General features: G+C 33.1%; 1 protein-coding gene across 1 annotated transcript in view; it reads right to left on the bottom strand.

Annotated features, from left to right (window-relative positions):
- Positions 1-24,114, bottom strand: part of LOC133184825 (uncharacterized) — a 64,746-nt gene that overhangs the window by 23,334 nt on the left and 17,298 nt on the right. Inside the window, exons 14-25 of the mRNA XM_061319908.1 lie at positions 21,857-22,120; positions 21,625-21,754; positions 21,275-21,501; positions 20,929-21,189; positions 20,643-20,798; positions 20,259-20,512; positions 15,684-15,974; positions 5,891-6,683; positions 5,500-5,798; positions 2,890-3,353; positions 2,510-2,759; positions 1,801-1,970 (exon numbers count right to left, since the gene is read on the bottom strand). Coding sequence (XP_061175892.1) covers positions 1,801-1,970; positions 2,510-2,759; positions 2,890-3,353; positions 5,500-5,798; positions 5,891-6,683; positions 15,684-15,974; positions 20,259-20,512; positions 20,643-20,798; positions 20,929-21,189; positions 21,275-21,501; positions 21,625-21,754; positions 21,857-22,120 — 3,559 coding nt within the window. The remainder of the gene's footprint in view (positions 1-1,800; positions 1,971-2,509; positions 2,760-2,889; positions 3,354-5,499; positions 5,799-5,890; positions 6,684-15,683; positions 15,975-20,258; positions 20,513-20,642; positions 20,799-20,928; positions 21,190-21,274; positions 21,502-21,624; positions 21,755-21,856; positions 22,121-24,114) is intronic.

Here is a 24,114-nt window from a genome sequence, read left to right as displayed (position 1 = left end):
CGAAATATCCACAAAGATTGACTACAGTTTCTCAGAAAAAGCTAAGATAATTTACATATTCTTGACCTCTTCTTTAAAATGATATTAAATTCAGTATAGGTATCAGGATCACTTTTGACATGATTTCAAACTGAATTCCATGAAAACGATTTATTTTTTATATTATTCTATAAAAGCCATAAAGTACGGGAATAGTAATTTTAAATTAATTATGACATCATAACACCAAAAGACAAACTCATTTAATAGATCTAGACCTTAAAGAAGATTTATTTATAAAGGACAAGTATGTACACTGAACAAGACTTCTAAGTAGTCAATACACAATTTGTGATAAATTCTACAGTAGATTAAGAGAAGGATTGAAAAGACCTTATTCGGTAATGACGAATATTTGTCACCAAAATCAAACTTTGAGGGAGAAATATACACATATGTTCTAAAAGGGGGGGGGGGGATATCTGCAGCCTTAAAAGTGTTGAATATTTTCATCAGCCATGACGTCATATGTTAGATATGAAAAATGACGTAAATTCATAATTTCCATGAATTGTACAGAAAAAGGTGTATATTACGTCGATATTTTGAGTAAAAGCCACCGATAGCAGGTCTCGGCTTGATATTAGGATAAAATTACCAACGACCTTGATTGATCATAAAATTATACTTTAAGTAAATAAAAAAAATCATATTCAAAATATATTTTTGTTCTGCAAATGAAATAACTGCGTGACTTCATAGATTTTTTTTCAGTGTATACTCGTTATTAGCATTTCAAAAATAATTGAACTTTAAGAAATATAGAAAAAAAGATTTCATTAACTTCCTTTTTCAATATTACAATTTCCCATATCCAATATGATACTTCTACTTCTAAAGAAACTTAAGCACACATTTAACCACGGATTAAGGAATAAAGATTGATTAATTATATGCTGTAAGCGTCCCATTCCAGAATTTTATAATATTTGGATATTTTGCTAGAAAAAGACGTTAAAGGTAACCTTACAACAAAGCTTTAATTATGATAAACATGATGACTTCAACTTTTCAATCGTCAACCTGTCTTACTTATGTAGCAATCTATCATTATCCCCTGCATAAGGGGTTTATATCTCTCACTGATTAGATACATTGTACACAAGAGCATGCTCTACGTCCGAACAATTTTTAAAACGATGCAACAAGGATTGCGTTGATGAAGTTGATGAAACAAGGATATCAACAGTCTCGTTTGAAGTTATCATTTTGCAAGTTTTATGGTCGATATAATGACCTTGTCAGCAAAAACAACCTATCATGAGGTCAAATGCTGATTGACTTTTTCATACTAATTGTTAGTGTGTGCTCTGCTCTCGATTTGTATTGTTTTAATGGACTCTGAGATTACATACTGTTCGTTATCTCCATATTTCAGAAAGAGACACATATTTTGACCTATACATGGCAGCCGTATGGCCGTAGCAGTAAGGGATCTTTATCGTGCTTACGCCTACCGTGATACGGAACCTCGGTTTTTAAGGTCTCACCCCAACGACTAGTGACTTTCACTACTAGTGCCGGTCGCTTGGCAAAAGGACAATCGGTACCTATGTTAAACGTCTTAGGATTGACACCGGGAATGAAAATCGAACCCGGGACCCCCCCCCCATCACAAAATATAGATAATTAACGTATATAGTATTTAAACCATTATTTCGTCTTGTGTGCTACAACATCCTGTACATAAAAAAGTCACAGGTTCGTGTTCTACGCGTCAATTTAAATATCATTTTGTAAAACATTGTTTACTGCACTCACCTAACATCACATGATTCTAGTAGAATAGGAGCTGGACCTTGAAACAGTCCTTGGTCTTTCTGCAGAACGTCAAAAGATTCAGGAAAGTATTCCACAAGAATATCTAGGATACTAGATGCAAGCCACAATATTCCAGTATGTGATCGATAGTTGTGCGTCAGTTGATGGATCTGTTTAAGGAAAATCACTGTTATTTTAATGATTATGGTATTATTCTTATTATACAGTATAGTCACTACGAGATTCTTCTATCCAACAAGAACGGTTAGCAAATATTTAGCGAAATATCCTTTATTTTCTTGTTTTCTTCATAATAAAAAAGAATATTTTTTATCAAGAATCTTTTTCTCACGTCTCATTTTCATACATTTATCTAATTTCTTGTTCGTTTATTCATCTATAAAAATCGTTTATTGTAAATGAGAAAATAGTATTTAAAACACATAATTCTGCTGATCAAAGGATTGGTTTTTGCATGATTAGTAGCTGGACGATACGAATGTAGACCGTACTGGACACAGAGCAAAAGACGATTGAAAGAACAGAGAGATTAAGAAATGAACCCAACGTGATCGAAAGGTTAAAAAAGAGGAAGAACTTATGTTTCCATAAACTGTAAATGATATATTACATGTACTATATCATCATTTTTCAATAGCTGATAAACATAAATACTATTTTTTCGGTCAATCCTTTAAGAAAGGGTTACCTTGTCTGGAATTTTGATGCAAGTGGAGTGTTCTTGAGATTCCCTAGCGTGGAAGAAGAGGGAACGAAGGTCCTTGAAACGGAAGGAAATTCCCCTCATTATACTTTGAGCAGTATCGCCAGTCAAAAACATGTTATTTGGGTTTCGACAAATATTCATAAGCAGATAAAGTTCAGCTTGAGTAAAATCTTGTGTCTCATCCACATAAATTTCTTGAATGTTCCAGTTGTCATCATTCGCACTTCCAATCCTTTAAAAAAGAAATAAAAATGCATTTGTTTAAACTGAATAAAATAAAGATTTTCCAAGTCTTGTCATTCAACTTGCACATTTATTCACTAAAAGAAAGCACAGGGAATTTAATTTACATATGTAATAACCTGTTGAAAATATTTCGAACGACATCAGTTTCGTCAAACATACAGTGCTGCTTCAAATAATGTTTGTATTTTAAGAATATTCCATAAATAGCTTCTCGTTCTCCTGTAAAATTAGGAGCCTTTTTCCTTCCGTGTTCAATATATTCCTTTTTGGTGAGATAACCGTATTTATTCAGCAGAGCTTCGTATGATCCTTTGATGAAAGATATAATTTCCATCCAAATGAGGGATGGATGGTAATGCTCGTTGCATTTGCTTATTCTTGGCCACACAACATTAGAAAATATATTATAATTAACTTCTTTTCTAACGTCAGGTTTCTTTTGCAATTCGTCTGCATCATTATTTGGGTTGAACTGTCCATCTTCCTCATCGGATGCATCATCACTTTCACTTTCAGAATTATCATATTGCTGAAGAAAGCTAAGTGAGTCATCCTCATTTGTCCATCCAGGTACATCAACCTGAAATTGTAACAATGCTTTATGTCAAAACTCAAACACGTCCCTATAAGGTTGAATTTACTATGTATCAAATTCATACCATAGATCGGACAACATTGGCAAATTAAAACTTCATATGAAATCAACAATATTAGAATTTTTATATGAATGTAAAGACATGACATAATTTTATAGACCATTTAGCAGATGATCTAATCGAGGGGAAAAATATTATTCTGAAATGACCATTGGAAGAAATATAAGTATTTTTTTTTATTACAAAATGTGCTTCAATTCTCTAACAAAAAATACTATAGTTAACTATAATTAACTATAGTTTACTATAGTTAACTATAGTTTACTATAGTAAATCAAAGTGTCAAAGTTATCACTATTGTAAATCAAAGTTTTCAAAGTGATAACTATAGTGTCATAGTTATCACTATAGTAAATCAAATTTTTTAGCATTGTAAATCAAAGTTTTCATAGTGATTACTATGGTAGATCAAAGTTTTTATAGTTATCACTATAGTGTCATTTTGATCACTAAAATAAATCAAAGTTATCAAAGTTATCACTGTAGTAAATCAAAGTGTCAAAGTTATCACTATAGTAATTTAAAGTGTCAAAGTTATCACTATAGTTAACTGTAGTTTTATAATGTCAAAGTTATCACCATAGTTACTATAGTTTGTTTGTATGCATGTTGTTTAACGTCCCTCTCGAGAATTTTTCACTCATGGAGACGCCACCACTTGCCGGTGGAGAGCTACAAATTTTGACCTATACTTGGCACTTACGGCCATTTTTCGTGCCAACACCTACTGCGACACGGGACCTCGGTTTATACGGTCTCATCCGAAGGACCGGTCTCCACGTCCCACAGTGGGATTCGAACCCGCGACGTAAGGATCAACTCCTTACTTCGCGACTCTAGAGCAGACGCTCTAACCACTGCGCCACGCGGGCGACGTTAACTATAGTAAACTATGGTTAACTATAGTATTTTTAGTTAGGGTTATAAACACGTCACAATCATACCATTTTAATATAATTTTATGAATACAAAATATCGTTTCATTTTGCAATAGGCGATCTGTTCTTAAAAATGGGCTACTTTAAGAGAAGCCCATTTTAACCATAGATCAGAAAGAATTTAACCATGCATCAGAGACATAAAGTAAGAACCATACCATCAAAGTCTTACTACAAACATGTATATACGATACTTCCTAAACAGTGTTATTCATTTTATTTCAGTTCATCAAATTAATAGAAATTCGTATTCATGATTTTAATAGATTAATTAGATCATCTACATGTAGCTAGTAAAATATATCGAAATTTTCTTTTAAACATTCGATATTTAACATGTATTTTTTTTCACACACAAACACAAAAAAATCCGATTTTTAAATATATAAATTTTTAAGTGTTGCAGTACTAATGTAATATTTTATTTCTCCCACATATGGGTAGTAATTCCTATTTAATTATCGGTCACTGTAGTCTAGTTATAGGTTGCTCGTTTCTTAATAGTTAGGCCAAGTTCGATTCTAGTATGCTGCGCCGCGTAAAACATAAGAAGTAAATATAGGTAGTGACTTTTCCTTCGCCAAGCGTCCGGCACTAGAAGTGAAAGTCACGGGTCTTTTGGATGAAACCTTAAAAATCGAGATCCCGTGTCATGGTAGGCATTGGCGTAATAAAGAACCCTCACTACTCAATGGCCCTGAATGCCGATTGCGACTGTCGAGTATAGGTTTAAATTTGAAGCCCTTTACTGGTGATGTCTCTATACATGTATTAGTGATAAATTCTCGTATGGGACGTTTAACAATTTATAATCAATCAATCAAATTTAATCAGTTTGCATGTCCTATCCTTTGCATGATGAACACAGCCTATTTATGATTCAAAACTTCGTATATAAAGCAACAAGACCAGCGCTTTCCCACCACATCAAAATTAGCCAAAGTTGTTATTTGATAAATTTAGGGTCAGCTGCTATAAAACAAAACAAAAAAAAAAAAAACAAAAAAAAACAAACAACGAAAACGTTTTAATTACACATAAGTGTGAATAAAAATACCGGTATTTTTTCTTCTTTTTAGTACTGAAAGATATGTGTATTCAAAACGCTTCTGGTGCTGTATTTTAAATTTACCAATAAATTTCCAAATGAATCACGTTTAAAATATGGGTCTGGAAGAGAAGCATCAAGCATAAGTAAAAGCCTCCTCGATGTTGTAAAGACTGGAAAATGATTGCTGTCAAGATCTTGAAGTTTTGCCGGTAGAGGATCGTCATCGTTTGTAACAATTTTAGATCCTATGGCACTAGAATTTCTTAATTCACGAAAACATTTTTTAACTTCATTGCATAGGACCAGATTTTTGGTGATGAATAATTGTCGTATATTATTGTATTCTACATTCTCCTCAGCAGCCTCACCATCATGGTCTCCTTTTTAAAAAGTAAAGTATGAAATACTGTAATCAGAGTTTGAGAGAGAGAGAGACAGAAGGGGTGAAGGACAGAGAGAGATAGAGAACTACCTTTATTTTTCCCTTGATTAATTTCTTTTCTCCAGTGACAATCAAACCTATTCCAGAGTCTATAAAGACAGCATGTTGTCTTTCCTGTTCCACTCCTCCCTAACAACAAGATTGGTCTATTGGAAACTATATTAATCACAGAATGTTCGTTTTCTGTTACTTTGAATGGGAAGTCTGTTTTACTATTCACGTTCTGTATTGCACAAAGTGCCATATCGGTTGTAAATGAGTAAAATTTCAGAATATGAAATTCTGTTGCAATATGACTTGCAGGAAATAATAGTTTTCTTATTCCCTCTGTTTGCTGTAAGGATTTTGAGCATTCGAAATACTTCATCGGAATTCTTTTCCCTTTTGCAAATTTCTGGTGAAGTTTTTCGGAGCAAGATACATATTTGTCAACTATACACTCATCTCCCCTTAAAATAGATTCTTTTATTCTTTTCAATGCCTCTTCTTTTTTCTCTTGATTTTCAACAATATCCCACACTCTTATTATTTCTGTATATACACTTCTGGATCTTTCATCACTCTCTGATAGTTTCGGAGAAAAACAGATTGCTATCTCCCATAAAATAGGATATGACTCGTGAATTTCTATTTCTTCATTTAGACGTGTGATGTCTATTTTCCCACAACAATTGAAAGAAAATTCACCAAGAGCTAGATTTTGCAGTTTCTGGATGACATCTATCTTCCAGCGTTGTGGCAAAGATGAGTTGAGTAATTTTGTCCAAGCCTCATGTGTACACTCAATTTCCCATTCATGGTTTTCAAAAAAATCTGGATCAATCTTAATAAAAAAAATTTGATTATACATGTATACATAGTAAATTTCATTAAACCTTATCTTTAGTTTGACAACACGACGAAATCTTATATTCATTTACATAAATCTTCAAATTTTATACATGTTTCTTGAAAATATAATAGAAACTACCAAGAGATAGATTGCTTTGCTCTAGAAACGGGAAATAAGGAGTTGTTCCTTTCATGTAGAGACCGGTCCTTTGAACAAGACCGTATAAAACGCGATCTCTTGTGGTAGAAAGTGTTGGCAAGAAAAAAGATTTGCACCATTCAATGGCTTTAATTACTAAGGTCAAATACATATCTATGTCTGTTGCATTCTATTGGCTATTGGGGACGTCCCAATATCAGTGGAAAGTTTTCCAAGGGAAGAAAAAAACATATTGATTTGTAAGACATCCAATAATTTTATAGCAGATGAACCACGTGGCCCATGGGTCACAATGCTCATCTTATTTACCTTGGCCCTGGTGACACTTAGAAGTTCTTTTTCTATTATGCTCCTTATTTTTGACTCATATGGGGATCCTTTAAATTAAACATGACTAATATGGCCTTGTTGTCCAGGTAAAGTTATAACCAAGGTTAAAGTCATCTTAAAATTTTTTAAAAGGAGGTCAAACCTCAAAGTCAGGAGGTCAAAGTTTATAGTATATTTGGGAAGGTTTGTCATTGGTAATGAACATGTGAACTATTAAAGCCCTCTCTCTTCTTATTCAACAGTTAAAAACAAGGTAAGAGTTATGCTAAATTTTTGAAAATTAGGTCAAATTTCAAGGTCAAGGTCACGGGGTAAAAATCACATGTAATGCACATGTCAAATATGAATTTCCTATCTTCTCTCATTTAAAAGTTATATTCAATGTTAAAATTTTTGAAAAGTCAAACTTGAACGCTAAGGTCAAGGGGTAAAAAATAAGAGTATATTTAGAAAAAAATAAGAGTATATTTAGAAAAACCTTGTCACAGGTAATATGTATTTGAAATATGAACGCCCTATTTTCTTTCAAGAGTTTCTTCTCTCATTTAAAAGTTATATTCAATGTCAAAATTTTTGAAAATTAAGTCAAACTTGAACGCCATGGTCAAGGGGTCAAAAATAAGAGTATATTTAGAAAAAAATAAGAGTATATTTAGAAAAGCCTTGTCACAGTTAATAGTCATTTGAAATATGAACGCTCTATTTTCTTTCAAGATTTTCTTCTCCTATACACATGATTATAAAATTTGATCACCGATTTTAACCTAATCCTTACATCAAGGGTCATGATTTAAAAAAAAACAACAAATAATTGCAATACATTGCAATGCTTTCATGTTAACTTATCATTGCCTAGTCGTTTCCATAATAGCACTTAGCGAATGTAGAATGAAAGGCAATGCTATACGAAATGCTATATTTGATCCTGTGACCTTGATCTTGAAGTTTGACCTAATTTTCAAACATTCTAACATTGGTAATAACTTTAGAATGAGGGAAGATAGGGGCTAAGGGCGTTCAGGTGACAGGTGCATTATCTGTGACAAGACATTTCTGAATGTGTTATGATATTTGACCCACTGAGCTTGACCTTCAAGTTTGATCTTATTTTCAAAGGTGTTATCATTGTTGATAATTTTTTGAGGGAGAGAAGATAGGACATGCATATTTGACATATGCATTACCTGTGTCAAGACGTTTCCGAACATGCTTTGATATTTGACCCTGTAACCTTGACATAGAAGTTTGACTAAATTCTCAATTTTTTTAACACTGATAATTAACTTTTGAATGAGAAAAGAAAGGGTGTTCATATTTTATAAGTGCATTACATGTGACAAGATGTTTTCGAATGTTTTATGATATTTAACCCAGTTACCTTGGTCTTCAAGTTTTACCTAATTTTCACAAATTTTATGATTGCTGATAACTTTTGAGGCAGAGAAGACAGGACATTAGCAATTGACATGTGCATTACCTGTAACAAAACCTTTCCAAATGTACTATGACTTTTAATCCCATGAGCTTTTTCTAGAAGTTTGACCTAATTTTCCAAAAAAAAAAAATATATATATACTGATAACTTTTGAATGAGAGAAGATAAGGAATTTATACTTGACATTTGCATTACAATATGCCATAAATGCCAAAAATAAATGCTTCCCTCTACTAAGGCACCGAAAGCGGGGGACAACAATTCTTTGAATTTTCTTGTTGTTTTAGCAATACGATAATGGATTTCCTAATTATGAAGATAAGAATTGCTACACTTCGAGCTAAACCTGTATTTACCAGCTTCATCTTATTTATATCAAAATCCAGAAAAAACGGAACTATGCTATTATCCTTAGTATTTCTGTGACCACATCCGGCAGAGATAAGCCAAAGTTTAATATTGTTGTGGTGCTACTTACTTTAAATTTTGTTTCTTCATCTGATGTATTTTCGTTCAATACTGTCTTTGAGCCCGACGATATCTAACAAAAGAATTTATATACCTACAATTCTACTGCCATATTTCTGCTATGCTGAAGCAAATAAGACAGAAAAATAATGCTCTAGTTCCTCATCAATATTTTTGATATATTTAATCACTATATTTTTCGTTAAAGTATAAGAGCAATATTGACTTAAAAGATTAAACTTCAACAATAACAGAAGTTTGGCTATGTGGCATTTCATTTGAGATTTTTGTTTATCAATTTTGATAAATATTTCAATGATACGGTACCGATAAGACACAACCTAACAGAAAGCGGACTCCAGGCGAACCCCTGATTCGCTTTTCGGGTTAGTTCTGGGTCCACTAGAGCTGAGCAGGAGTGAACCCAGAGCGTATCCAATGCGCACCCCTGGCGAATCAAAAGTCATAGCCAGAAGCAAATCCAGAAAGCGAACCCCAGATTTGCTATTACGCAAAAGACAGTCAATCCAAATCGCAGATAAAACTCATTGACCAATCGGCATACCAGTTAGCAGTACGGAGCAAATAAAAAAAAAAAATAAGTACAAGCAATGCCTGTTTCCATAGAATTGAAATAAATGTTTTGTATGTATTTGACATTAATAAATTATTATATTCTGGGTAACATTAAATATGTACATTTTTTGTCTTAAATCATATTTTAATCGATTTAATGATATACAGCTGTAGTCATACATTCTGTGAATTTTGACAATTAAAATATCTGAAAAAAAAAAGACAATTCTGATAACCATGAAATAAAAAGATAATAACCATACAACTGCTCCTTTTCATGTTTACATTTTTTTTTTTTAACAAAATATGATGCAATCTTTTAATAGTTTTCTTCAATATTTCCAATTTACTATTAATTCAAATCAGTCATTTTTACATATTGAACATAAAAATGATTATTTACGTGTACATGTACGTAAATTCCACCGCCCATGCACACTTTACTTTGTTTAATCTTTACAAAATAATAATAGTTCCTGAGCGTATTATACGTCTTGTCTTATTTTTATTTGCCTAAACACATAACGGTGTACCTAATTATCAACCCCTTCTACATTTGAAACATCTATACACCTTTCACAACTTTTTAAGTTACCTCGTCTGAATACTTTTTTTTAAATTTGTTACGTTAGATCAGAGTTCTTTGGGGCATTGAACAATACATTTATTTTTCTGCGTCCTGAAAGAAATGAGGACATCATTCGCAACAAATGAAAAAATCACTAAGATACTGTTAAAAAGTTCTGTTAACAGAGAGAGAGAGGGGGGGGGTATATGAGGTCACAGCATGTTTCAATACTTTCGATTTCTATTACTGGAACTCTTCAAATTAGAGGCGCGTTTAGTAGCCTGACTGGGATAACATGACATAGAGGAGAATACAAAACAAGCCGATGTCAATTCAATTTAGAATGTAAAATGTACTCGCCGTTCCCATAAAAGAGTAGAAGAACAAATAGACACATGAAAGAGTGCGAAAGCCCCGAATTTATCATCCAATGATAAAAATTACGATTCATGTTTCAGAGGAATGGACAATGTAAGTCATGATGGACCGTCAACACTTGCCAACAACTCCCTGTTATACATGTATAATATATTCAAATTGATATCGTTGTCGTTTCTACTTCTGATGCATTTAAAGTCTACAACAATATAGTGTTTCATTTGCATGTTTGTAAGGCGTTTTTTTCATCGACATACATATTGTTACGTTTGTCCCAGAAATCCCCCGAGATTTGTACATTTACGAACTTTTTTTTTTTTTTTTACAAAAGAGCGCACTAACAGCTACATGTATAACTCTTCCATGGTGGAAATGCCTCCACAGTAGCTCAGTCGGTAGAGCAGTCGCTACGGGATTGGAAGGGCGTGTGTTCGAATCACGGCCGCGACTGATCTTAGTCGATATAAAATAGGTAGCAACTGTTCCTTCGCCAAGCGCTCGGCACTTTGAAGTGAAAATTGCGGGTCCTTCGGATGAGACCTTAAAAACCGAGTAGGCGTTAGCACTATAAAGAACTGTCAATGCTCAATGGCCCTGAGTGCCGAGTAAAGGTCTAAATTTGAAGCCCTTCATCGGTATATGGTGACTCCTCAATATGAGTGAAAAATTTTTGAACGGAACGTAAAACAAGATACAATGAAACAATCCATGGTGGAAATAGAAAGTACATGTATCGTATTTAAAACCTATTATCTATTACTGCTTTATGAACACCTTACATTTTATAAGATCTTAGATGCATGTACTGAATCTGACTCAATATTAAAATTTACATTACCTGTAATTGGATACGTTTTAAAAGATTAGGTACATATTAAAAAGTTCGCAAACACGAAGAGGTACATTTTAAGAAGTTTGCATTCAAACCATTTTCAAAATTCTTTATTTGCTCATCCTAACTCGGTATTTCACAGGAAGGTCTGCATTTGATGTAAATTTGACATATTATTTGAACCATTTCGAGTTTATTATGATTGTCAAGTAATCAAATAAGAAAATATCATGTTTGTATATTTTATCATTTTATTTTAAATTCTGACTGATCTCATGCCGCTTACAATGCAGTGATCATATATTGTATTTTGATGTGTTTGGGAAGAGGATGTTTTGTCTTTAAACGCTCAACCAGTCAGAAACAATAGCTGTTGAAAATATCCTTTTTAAGTAACACAAAACGAAGTTTGAAATTAAAAAAAACAATAGTCGGTTGAGACAGGGCGAAAAACGCCAATTAGGAATCCCCCTTTTGGGGAAAGAAGGGATAAAAAAAAAAGCATAACAAAGAGCCAAAGAGGTCTACAATACATGTATTCCTTTTAGGGGAAAAAATCCGAAGAATCAATGATCAATATTGTACTGCATGTACAGGAAATGATTTTTATTCCCTTTCTCTGTAAACTTTGCTACCCCTCTGACTTTTTTAAAAATACGATTTGATAATAAACTAAAAATAAGGAGAAAAAATATGAATAAACGAAATAATTTATCAATTTCTTTGGTAAATGTGTCTGATTTTTTTGTGCAAATTTATTTATCATCAATTCACAGTTATCTAATAAAAGATACAATTCTAAAAGTACACAACTATTTTCCCGTAATTCATAATATCCAAATATTAACTTTGTTAACAACCTTTGTTCACGCAGTTATAAAAATATCAGACCCTGAAACGTGCTACTACCCCCAAAAAGCGTGTGGCTTTCGTGCGCTTTTCGTTTCGTGCAAACCGTGTAGCGTTTCGTGTAAACCGTGCAGTGTTTCGTGCAAACCGTGTAGCGTTTCGTGTAAACCGTGCAGCGTTTCGTGTAAGCTCCAAAGCGTTTCGTGCAAACCGTGTAGCCTGCGTGCGAGAAGCGTGTGAGAAACGTGCGACTTTCGTGTAAGAACCGTGTGGGAACCGTGCGACTTTCGTGCAAGAATCGTGTGAGAAACGTGTAGGATTCATTCGGAAGTCATTTTATTTTAAATATGGCTATGGATGGATTAACATGTCATTCTGTGTTGTTTGTTACTAATATTATTCGGATATATCATACCAGTGGTATTTTTAGCGATAAAAAAATACGGAAACAACAAAATAAAATTTCTCGGTAATGTATTACATATTTGTTTGATTTTCTTTCTTTCTTTTGTTTAAATCAACATGGGCAGAAAATGTATTCAAAATAATTAATTATATGCGTATCAATTTTTAGGGAATTTGATTCAATACATTTTTTTTAAAGGGAGCAATACTGAACAGTTTTTAAAAAGAAAATTCTTCAGGAATGCGGTCATGTCCTTTTCATTCATTTATTTGAATCTCTTCGCCAGTTTACAACTATGGTATATAGAGATTACAAGAACATATGGGTGATTAATACACAATAATAGATAGATATGGCAGGCATGAAAAATAAAACACAAAATTTAGTGCGTTGTTATAAATGTGAAGTATGGGAATTCTAGGCCCGGGAGAACAATTATTTTTTTTTCTTTATAAACGAACATAATTTTCCTATATTACAAGATTGTGATACAAATAATTTTGAAATCAATTAGGCTATAGTCTTTTTATGCATAAAATTAGTTGATTAATAATTGTCTTACAAATGAATCATAATTAACATGCATCGGCAAATACGGGGTTAAATATTTCCGGGGGGGGGGGGGGGTTGTTAAAATGAAAACACAAACTTTGAGTTTTTGTTGTTAACAAATTTTAATAGATAATTTTTTTTTAAAGAAAATTATTGCTTTTGTGCGCCCGATGCACCCCTAAAAAATATATTGGAATCTTCTTTACACCTCCGACACTCTTCTTACGACTGTGATCAAGGTCATTTACAACAGGGATCACGGGGTCCGCGTGCCGTGAACTGAAAACTTGTTCTGCTACATGTATAATCTCTTGTCAATCATGGCTAAGATGACACCCCACAATAATGAATGATTTTTAATTCGTGAAACTAAATGGTTTTATTCTTATTTAATGGGTACAAATAAATACACGTGCCCGTGGATTTTATTTCTTAAATTTATCCGATTGTCTGTAAACAATGAATTAATTTGCCAGTGTATTCGTGAATTAAAGATATAACGAAATAAATCCTGAATAATTATATATTAGTTGTTTTATAAATCACGCAGTTCTAGAGCATAATTTTTAGTTTTTTTGGACATTGGACATGTATACATGTATATTGAATGTACTGTTAAGAGCCGCGACTATTGATAACATTTTTTTGTCTGGACGGGGTTTGAGATCAAGGATTTTACAAGGTGTCGGGTATATTGTTTTTATTTGATAAACACAATGCCTCAAAAGAGGACTAAAGAATTATAAAACCTATCCCCCGGCTTCTCTACCAAATTAAATTTTAATGATAAATCAAAGTTTAATTCTATAGTGAAACGATATATTTACCATTCTGAATAAAGTGCATTTAATGAATTACATCTAACTGCTCCCGCTGGAGATTTGGATATCCTTTTTTTCTTAGAACGGGCAATTGTTTCTATAATAATTTTTTTCCCAATGATATACTTCTGAAAAAAGTGCCCGTTATATATAAACATGTACAGAAGTAAGATCTCGGTAATCTAACCCCCCCCCCCTTTCCTGCACAATGTTCTTGTTTGATGCAGTGTACATATTACCTTTGCAAATCATAAACAGAACCTAATTTAATCAAATGAGAGTATTTATTTACTAAATCCAAAAAAAAAAAAAAAAAAAAAAAAAAAAAAAAATCAATAATTTGAAAAAAAAAGAAAAAAAAATCAATCCGTTTATAGAAATCATACGCAATTTAATCAATTATTTTTTTTTCACGGGTTTATTTGTCAGTAATAAAACGACTGTTTAATATCAAACTATAATTGTAAACACATTAAATGCTGTAAAAGATTATGAATTACGAATATATATTTTTTTTCAGTGCGTAATTTAGAGTCTAGTGAAAAAGGTTTGTACATGGACGATGATAGGCATTTCACCGGGCGGGTGACATACTCAATGACAACTATTAATCAATTACAACTTAGCATTGAGTATTTTATCTGTTAATACAGTACTTGTGTAGCGAGTTCTAATCTTAACTTAATCTAAATGATTGCAATTCTTAACTAATCTTTGATTAATCCGTAATAATTAAAATAAAATCCGAGAGATTCCGAATAGAAAATCCAGATCGAGGCCAAAGCGTGCGAAAATCGTGTACAAAGCGTGTGAGAAACGTGTACAAAGCGTTTCGTGCAGGCTTTCGTGTAAACCGTGCAGCCTTTCGTGCAAAGCGTTTCGTGTAAACCGTGTAGCGTTTCGTGCAAACCGTGTAGCGTTTCGTGTAAATCGTGTAGCGAGTGTGTACCGTTCGTGCAGCGTGCGTGTGGGGTAGTAGCACGTTTCAGGGTCTGTATGTATACTTTTATAAAATTCAACACAAACATTGTCTTCTCTGAAGATTCTACCGCGGATTCTCGACTTCTTGAAAGTCTTCTCAACCAATTATAATTTATTACCGAACATTAATTTATTTATCGAACATATAAAGAAATAATTCTGGTACACTATTTTAATTGGCATTCTCCAATTTGTTGTTAACATATATGCGTGTACGTGCTTCCGGTCGCCACTGAACAACAACAATAAACCATTATAACTTCTCTACGTTTGGAATGAACCTGGGGAGGGGCTAAGAGACGGTAAGTTAAAACGGGTTCGCTTCACGCATGAGTGAAAGCGAACGTCAGATTTGCTCAAGCAGCCCCACGTCTGACTTCAAACGAACGCAGAGTGCATCCAGAGTGCACCCAAAGTGCATCCATATTTTATAATAGCTGACCCCGAGTGAACGCAAAGCGAACCCAGGGTTCGCTTTGGGGTTCACACTGGTGTTAGTTTGGGTCTGGTCGGTACGGTATGCTGATGCAATGCAAACTAAATGATATTCACAGATATTTCGATAAAACGCATAGCATGTCATGTGAGAAAATCATCAACAAAAAAAAAAAAAAAAAAAAAAAAGGAAAAAAATACCTTTTGAGTCTCTCTTTGATTGTATACACTACATTCTTGTTTTTCTGAACTTGTATTGCCATTTTTTCTCTTTTTCAGCATGTGTTCTTCAGAGTACATGCCTATTTCCTGTAAATCATCTATCATCCCTCTGATTTCCTCCATCAATCTCTCCTTCTTCAACGGTACGTCAGGCATTTGAAGTTCAGATTTTGGCTTTCTTGTCTTTTGTTCATTTTTATGATCTTCATTAACGTCATCACTATTGTTTGATTTATCAGATTTCGTCCCCTTTAACGCTAATCGGAAATACTGTCAAAGGCAAAATAATTTAGATGTTATTCCAGAGGTATCTAACAAAGAACTTTCAAATATGCAAGTATTATACCCTAAAAAATCATTGGTGGTGGAGTGGGTGTAACAAAAAATAGCCAACTAATGTATATATTTTCCAAGAATGAAAGTTTGAAAATTTAAGTTGATTTAATTTATTAATAGTTAATTAATCAAAATAACTTTCAAAATCAACTCAGATGTTAGTTTTGGACATGTATAAATGTTAGATCTTGTTAATTTTCCTTTGTTTGTCCTATGATCTAATTCTCAGCGAGATAATCAAGTTAAGGGCCCATTCAAAAAAAAAAAAATGTCTGAAAGTAGTTGTCATTTTCCCGAACTCATGGAAAAGCCTAATTTAACATTGTATTACAATTACGACTTATAAATGATATGTAGTTTTCTTAAAATCTGAAATGTAATGCAAAAAAACTTTTAAAAAAATTATTAGTTTTATAATGCTCACGGCAATGGTGAAATATCGAAGATACCCGAATAGTTGCGTCTGATAATACACACTTGTGAATAAACAGAGCATTATAGATAGCAATTCGATTTAATAAGTGTTTCTGAATGATTCTTTGATGAATTTAAGATGAGACTGATAGTCCTTGTCTGTGGTCTGAGGATCAGGAGTTTCTCTTGTTAATATCAACCCATCTCCAGCTAGTACTTGAACGTGCGTTCTCATATTACATTTACAAATATAATGTAGGCTCTTTTTAGATAACAGACTCTTAAAGATAAAATGCATTTTAAAATACATATTTATAAAATGAACTTTGCCCGACCATCGGAACTGGACTCTGGAAGGGGGTGTATTTAACAAATTTGGTGAAGGACAAATTATAATTCCGACCATGAAATGGTGTTTGCTAGTGTTTCTCAGACTGTTGGTGATGGATTTCATAATTTTGGTCAAGAACTGACTGCATATCATACGAACTTTCTTCCTGCCAGATGTCAATGCGTTTAAGGTAGTATTAAGGGTATGCAGGACACATGGCACAAATTGACTACGTCATAATGCCTATTAATAATGATGCTAAAACATTATTAAAATCACTAGAAGTTGTGTAATTTTTGTACAAAGGAGATGGGTGAACAAGGCGTGCAGAATGCCTATAGCTTCAGATACATAAAAATCAAAATCAATTTGTGAATATAGTATTTAGAGTAAAGTTCTCGTCATTGAAATTTATGATGTTATGATAAACAAATTTTTTCTGAGAAAAATTTTCTCGGCAAAAATTGCTCTGTTATTAAAAAAAAATAATGTGGTATTCGTGGGGTTCGAACCCTTGCAATAAAAATCCTGAGTATCATTTTCTTTTGAGACTAACACGCTAACCACTACGCTACACAGCTCTTGATGAATGGTGGCATTTAAATCATGTTTGCGATATGACCCTTGACTAAATGGACTTCAAGTATTTCTAGGAAAGATGCGAATGTTGTGTCATAAAAGTGTATTTTAAAGGTAGAGTGGGTCTTTGCTCCATGTTTTTGTTACCCAAAAAATGTACATTTTTACGCAAACTTTGAGAATAAACTTTGAAAAATATGGAGCGAAGACCCACTCATATCGAAAATTTGTGTTATAATATGAGAAAATGATACTTTTTGCCCTCTTTAGTGTGTGTATGCTATTTCATAAGCAAATAATTTCAAGCTTTGAGAGATTTTTGCAAATTGTGGAGATTTTACATAAAGTATACTTTAATGTTAGATGAAATATCAAATAAAATTTTGTTATAATTGAAATTTAATTTTCACCTTCATGTTTGTCGTACTATAGGCATTGCGCTCGCCTTGTTCGCACATCTTCTTGGCGTGCTTTATTATCTTAGACACAAATATTTCAAAGTTTTGAAATTTATATCATTATTTAAAAATTGTGAAAAAGATTGGTCAAACTGCTCTGTTTCTCCTACACTGCGCGTCTAACAGGTCAGTGACGTCATACGTAATCTGTTAGTGTAGCTGGATCACGTACACGGTCAGCTTTATTATACGAAACAGGTGATTGTCAGCCTATTTTAAGTTATTAAATGAAAGAGGAAACACAAACATAATTTTTGCTCTGATGTTAGCCGATTTTTTCTGTATTTATATCTTATTTCCCTAGCAAAGCTTTCGTGTGACGTCATAATTGTTTTCCCGTACTCGGAAAATACAAGAGGCCCAAAGGCATTAACGGGCACCTGAGTATAAGACAACAATTTAATGGATCCATAGAGTATAAGATAAACTGATAGATGAAGCTTTGTTGCCCAAACGCAAGAGAAATAGGATGAACAGGATCAATGAAATAATTAGTGTAGTATTCAGTAACAACTCATAAATTAAATTATAATCTATCCCCCATTTATCAATATCCCATGCAAACTTTTAACAAACTATTAGTTCTTCTGTATTACTTTTAACCCCATATTGTGACCTATCACATTGGCATCTCTTGGTTTTTGAAGAACATTCAATGAGATTTTTTTTTGGTCTCATTTTTATTTATTTATTATTTATGTCTACTTGATCATTAAAAATATGAAAGTAATTTTGTATTACAAATATCGCAATACAATAAAATTTTTTGCATAACTCTCTTATTCTGTTAACTTTCAAGTACATTATTTACAGTGATTAATTATCAAAAGTGAATGGCAATGGGGAATAACTTCTCTCAGTAGAATATAAATTAATAGAGCCCTGGCCAGGACCAGAACACTTGGTCCTGATGTTCGAAAATCTGGTAAAAATATCCTTGCTTATTAAAACTTTTATTCTGTATGCCTTCGATATGCAAAAGAGCAGAGAAGATTCTCAAAGAAATAATGCATTTTCACTACAGATTCAACACAACCCAGGAGCAGAGAAGAAGATTATCTAGGAATTATTGCACTTTCACTATATGATCTATACAACCCCACCCTATACCAGAACCCCTGATCCTGGGGCCATGAATTGCAGACTTTTGGTAGAGGGCCCAATGCTTTTTACAATCATGCCAACAGTTTGACTGCTTGATGTCCTGGAGTTAAGAAAATTTTTAAAGATTTCACCAATTTTGGCGGTTTTAGCCCCACCCCTCAGGCCCCAAGCGGGCAGGGGCTATGAAATTCACAATTTTTGTTTCCTTCACGCATAGATGCTATATGCCAAAATTGGTTGAAATTGGTTTAGCAGTTCTAGAGAAGAAGTTGAAAATTTTTGAAATGTTAACGCACAACACACGACAGACGACGACAGACAAAAACGGATAGCAGTAGGTCAACCGAGTGACTCAGTGACCTAACAAAGATACAGTTTTTTTATAACAGTTACGTCATTTTAACTATGTCGTGTGTAATATTGGGGTAAATTTCACCTTTCAATATTGCTGCAGTTAAATTAAAATGAAGGACTTCAGTTTAGTCGTAAATTTCAAAATATTTATTGACAGAATTTTTTCACAAATGAGTTTTTTGTTGGTTACATGTAAGTTGTATCGAAGTACGTGATTTATTCAATCCATTTGCAGTGTGGAAAAAATCTTGCTTAAAGAATGTTTAAATCATTTCATATTATAAAACATGTCCTCATCCATAATGTTTTTATCTGTGTTTAAAATTTCTCGCTCGGGACTCGGTAATTGGCCAGTAAACAAGAAGAATCAAAACTTCATACAGACACTGTATGGAGAAATATTTGTGCAGCGACATTTCTTAAATAAGTTAAGAAATCTGATGAAAGAACTGCTTTAATATGTGTAGAAAATTCAAAATATGACACTAATTGATCGACAGGAATTTTTTCGTTGTACCCTCTAGATCATGCATTTTTAAACTTTGATCAAAGTTTTTTTTTTTTTTTTTTTTTTTTTTTTTTTTTTTTTTTGCTTTTGAAAGATGTTAATTTGTTTTATTTTAATATAATATTATTCCTTTTAATCCATCATGCGATCTGAATCATGCACTAAGAGACACGATTGACAATTTTAGAAGACGGCTGAACACTTATCATAATGCAAACAGTCTGCTTAATGTATAGGAGCAATTGAGATTTCAGGGATTACATGACATTTATAGTTTTGGAAATAAAATTAACTTAAAAGTTGAAGAAGGACTGGGACAAAAAATATTCGTGTATCTTAGATACACTGTACTACATTACAAAATTACATCAGATTAAAATTTGTCGAGCCATCTCAAAAGAGTTGAAAATGTTTAATTTGGGTGGCCTAAAGATATATTTACTTTTCTTCTTTCTAATAATTGTACTCACTTGCAAACGTTTATCCTTGTCACTCCTTAAGTATTCTGCAGACAGTTTTCCATCTTGATCTTTAATATTTGAAGGAACTCCCATTTCACAGAGCATAATTGTCACTTCTAGAGTAGTTGCATTATTGTTTGCCTTTGCCACAACATGAAACAAGCTTTCACCAAAAAGATTGACCGTCATAGGATTTAACATCGGATACTGTCCGGGATTTTTCTGATACATTTCTAAAAACCTAGCCAGCAACGACATATTTCCTAAAAATAGTATAATCAACACATTCTTAAGGTTCAAAGTTCAATCTATGTAATAAATAACAGAGATTTTATTTTTGGTCTCCAAAGCAAAGAAAGATATTTTGTGGTAACATAGATAAGAAAACTGTACCCTTGTCCCTGTTCAATGCTATATGCAGAGCAGCATGTATAGGAGTGTCTCCATCCTCTACAGAAAGATGATCTGGATTTGCGTCGAAATCAAACAATCGGTCCAAGATTTTAAAATGATTGTTCTGAACCGCTGTTTCTATTGCACGTTTTCCATCTAAAATAAACAATGACACGTTAAATTTCACTCAATTATCACCTAAATAAGATAGTTTTCTTTTACATAAAAATGAGGATTTTCTCTAAGAACCATTTTTATTATTTTCCAGCATAAGCTTCTTAGCTACCTGAGAGTAGAATAGCACCGCTGTTTAACATATTTGTAATAACTCCCAAAAGTAGCTCTTCCCTGTTTTGAAACGTTTTACATTCCAAGACCTGCTCCACAAATAACCCAACAGCAAAATCACTCAAATCTGTTTGTACGTGGTGTTTTCTATACTCAGTAACGGCAAGGTGCATTTGTTTCCAATGTTCTTTATGAGCAAGACCTAGCACAATTCTTAGAAACGTCTTTTGATTTATTCTTGTTAGTTTTTCTGGAACATCTGTTTATGAAAAGAAATGACACTTAGAAAAGCCATACACTGTAGATCAAAATATATTTTAAAAAATGGGAAAGAAAATGTTTACCTAGGTTTTCTTTTTCTCCAAAAACATCTACAATCAGCTGAATTGCTTCGTTTTCAAATTGCTTGTGCAAGTCGGACCTATGTTTGTTTGCATTGAAAATTCTTATCAAATCGTAACATGCAAGGCGCATTTCATTCAATATTATTTTCTGCTTTGCACTTTCTAATTCTGCTTTACATTTTAAAGCACATTGCTCGTAAATTTCAGCTTCTTTTTCTTTCTCCTTCCTACAACAAAATAAAAGCTAAATTAATTATGTCAAAACAGGTTTTCATATTTCGCTTTATCATAAGAAATCATGGAGATAATCATTATGAAGGTACACAAGTCGACAAAGTTTGACAGAATACCTCATTTCCTTTTCACGATTTAGTTGTTCTTGATGTTTCTTTTTGTCTATCACCATTTGCTGTCGTACCATTTGATCTTTTCGTCTATTTTCCTCTTCTCTTTTACTTATCTCTTCTTGCTTGCTCACCTCTGAGTGATCAATTAATTTTATTCAATGACAAAGAGAAGAGAAATACATTAGATAAATTGTTGGAAAATGAAATGTAAATCATATATTGAGCATGAACTCACCGCATGATTTTATGAAATTTAAAAGAACTGGAAAAGATCTTGATGCACATTTGGATACAGTCTTTTTCTGCTTATTTAAAACAAGCGGATTAATATCTGCAGCAATCAGTCTTTGAACTACTTGAAATTGAAATCGTGGATCTACACACATTGTCCTCTGGCTTACAGCAAGATGAAGAACAGTATTTCCGTGTGAATCCTGGATGTTTTGTTCGCTTTTCCCAACTACTGGGTGGATAATTTTCTCAAGTAAATTCATGTCCCCTGTGGTTTGAATTAATACAATTTTACACATTGCTACATGTCTCATCTTTCACGTTTAAGAACGATAATCAATTTCATAGTATTTTTTTTATCTTCTCACTTGCTACACAGAGGCTATAACGACATTGCTTTAAGGCTCAAGTCGATTGAACTTTAATCGATCTTTCAAAATCTCACTTAATAATATATGTATAATATCCGAAATTTTCAGTTAAGATCATCATTGTCCTATTATTATACATACCGGAAGTATGTGTTTACAATGTCATTACACGTTTTCATTCGTATTTACAGGTAATTCACTTGATTTAAATAACAATGATCGTGTTTTGAATAAATAAAATGATTAATTTAAGTTTCAATATTTATTTGTTTTCATTTCATGATTACAAACCTGAATGAAACCTAACCCGGGCTTGATCGCTCCCTCACAAGATTGCTCGTAATCGGTATACAATTCTTGAGATAGGATTTCTTGTGCAATGTTTGCCAAACTGGGATTGTGTAGACTCTAATAATATTAAATATTAATTATAAATTTCATAATCTATGGAAAATTACTGACACGTTCCTAAAATGATTTTCTCAAAGTTATCGTCTCGTTCAGTCAAAATAAGTTGTGAAGCGATTTGTTTATAATTTACCAATTAACCAATTAATTATATCAACACTCGGACGACTCACAGGTGTAGTATCATCTATGTAAACACCCATTTAACACGTCCATCCTAGCCCCAGGCGTTCACTGTTATCCAGATAAGTCCAAACTGAATTAATCGTATGCTTGATTAAGGTGTATACATGCGCAATCAAAACTTCGAGAGATAGAGAGTAAAAAACAATGAAATATGTGTAACGGGACCCGGGTCTTGGTTCGAGAGATAGAGAACTTCGAGAGATCGGGAGTTCGAGAGATCAAGAGTAAATTTGCTTAGTTATATAAAGGGAAAAAAACGGGACTGGAGGTTCACTTCGAGAGATCGAGAACTTCGAGAGATCGGAGTTCGAGTCATCGAGAGTCACCTGTATTTTCTTTTTCCATCCTCTGTATAAACCCTGATGCGTTTGTAAAAAAGTGAGAACTATTGACGAAAAAATGTGTGGGTAAAAAACTGAAAAAGGAAAACAGATATTTTAAAGAAAAAGTCAGTCTAAAAACTCCGTCGTCAGGGTATGGACAAATTTAATTTGTACTATCATTTTCTCAGAAAAACTATTTAAGTACAATGTTCAAAATCTTTGGATGAGAGCCAGTCAATCTTAAAATGATCTTTATTACAATATTAACAGAAAGAAACAATGCAGTGGATACCCCATCCCTCTTTCTTCGAGCACAATTTTTTACTGTTGTTTTATTGTGAAATGATAATTAAATGGCCAATTCCCCTTTACGTTTTGTTGCACTTTAGTCAAATTGTCGAAAATGCTTGACCCACCAACCCCCTCTCCAAAAACACCCAACCACCACGAAAAAGAATTTTGGAGAATTTTCTTTTTCTTTTTTTCTTCTCAAAGATTTCGAGGTAAGTGGTCAATAGTGTCTTCCGGCTGCCCCTTTCAAAAACGTTGCTATATGCCTGAAAGTACCTCTCAGAAAAGGGGAACCTCTCTTCCCTTGCTCTACATGCGCGTTTAAGAAAAGTACATTTTTTTAAATTTTGCATTGTATTCTGCTTACATGCTTTCATGTCATATTCTAAATCATTTTGTACATAATTTTACTGGGTTTAGTTTTTAGATGATTACGAAAATCACTCAATTAAAGTTGGTAAATCCTACAATGCAATAACAAACAGAATGTATATATGTTTGTCAGAACTAAACACTTTTTATTTAAAATTCTTGGATAGCAATCAGACTTTTTTAATGAAAGAAAAAGTGAGCAAGCTCACATACCCCACGCTCCCCCAAAACTAGACAATGCAACACGTAATGAATGGCACAGTGCATTTTAAATACACAGTTTAATTCAAAAAGGGGTATTACTTGCAAAA

This window comes from Saccostrea echinata, unplaced genomic scaffold, assembly GCF_033153115.1.
Source record: "Saccostrea echinata isolate AGI-Se365-2 ecotype Australia unplaced genomic scaffold, CSIRO_AGI_Sech_v1 ptg000011l, whole genome shotgun sequence".
Taxonomy (NCBI): domain Eukaryota; kingdom Metazoa; phylum Mollusca; class Bivalvia; order Ostreida; family Ostreidae; genus Saccostrea; species Saccostrea echinata.
This window is presented reverse-complemented; position numbering and strand designations above follow the sequence as displayed.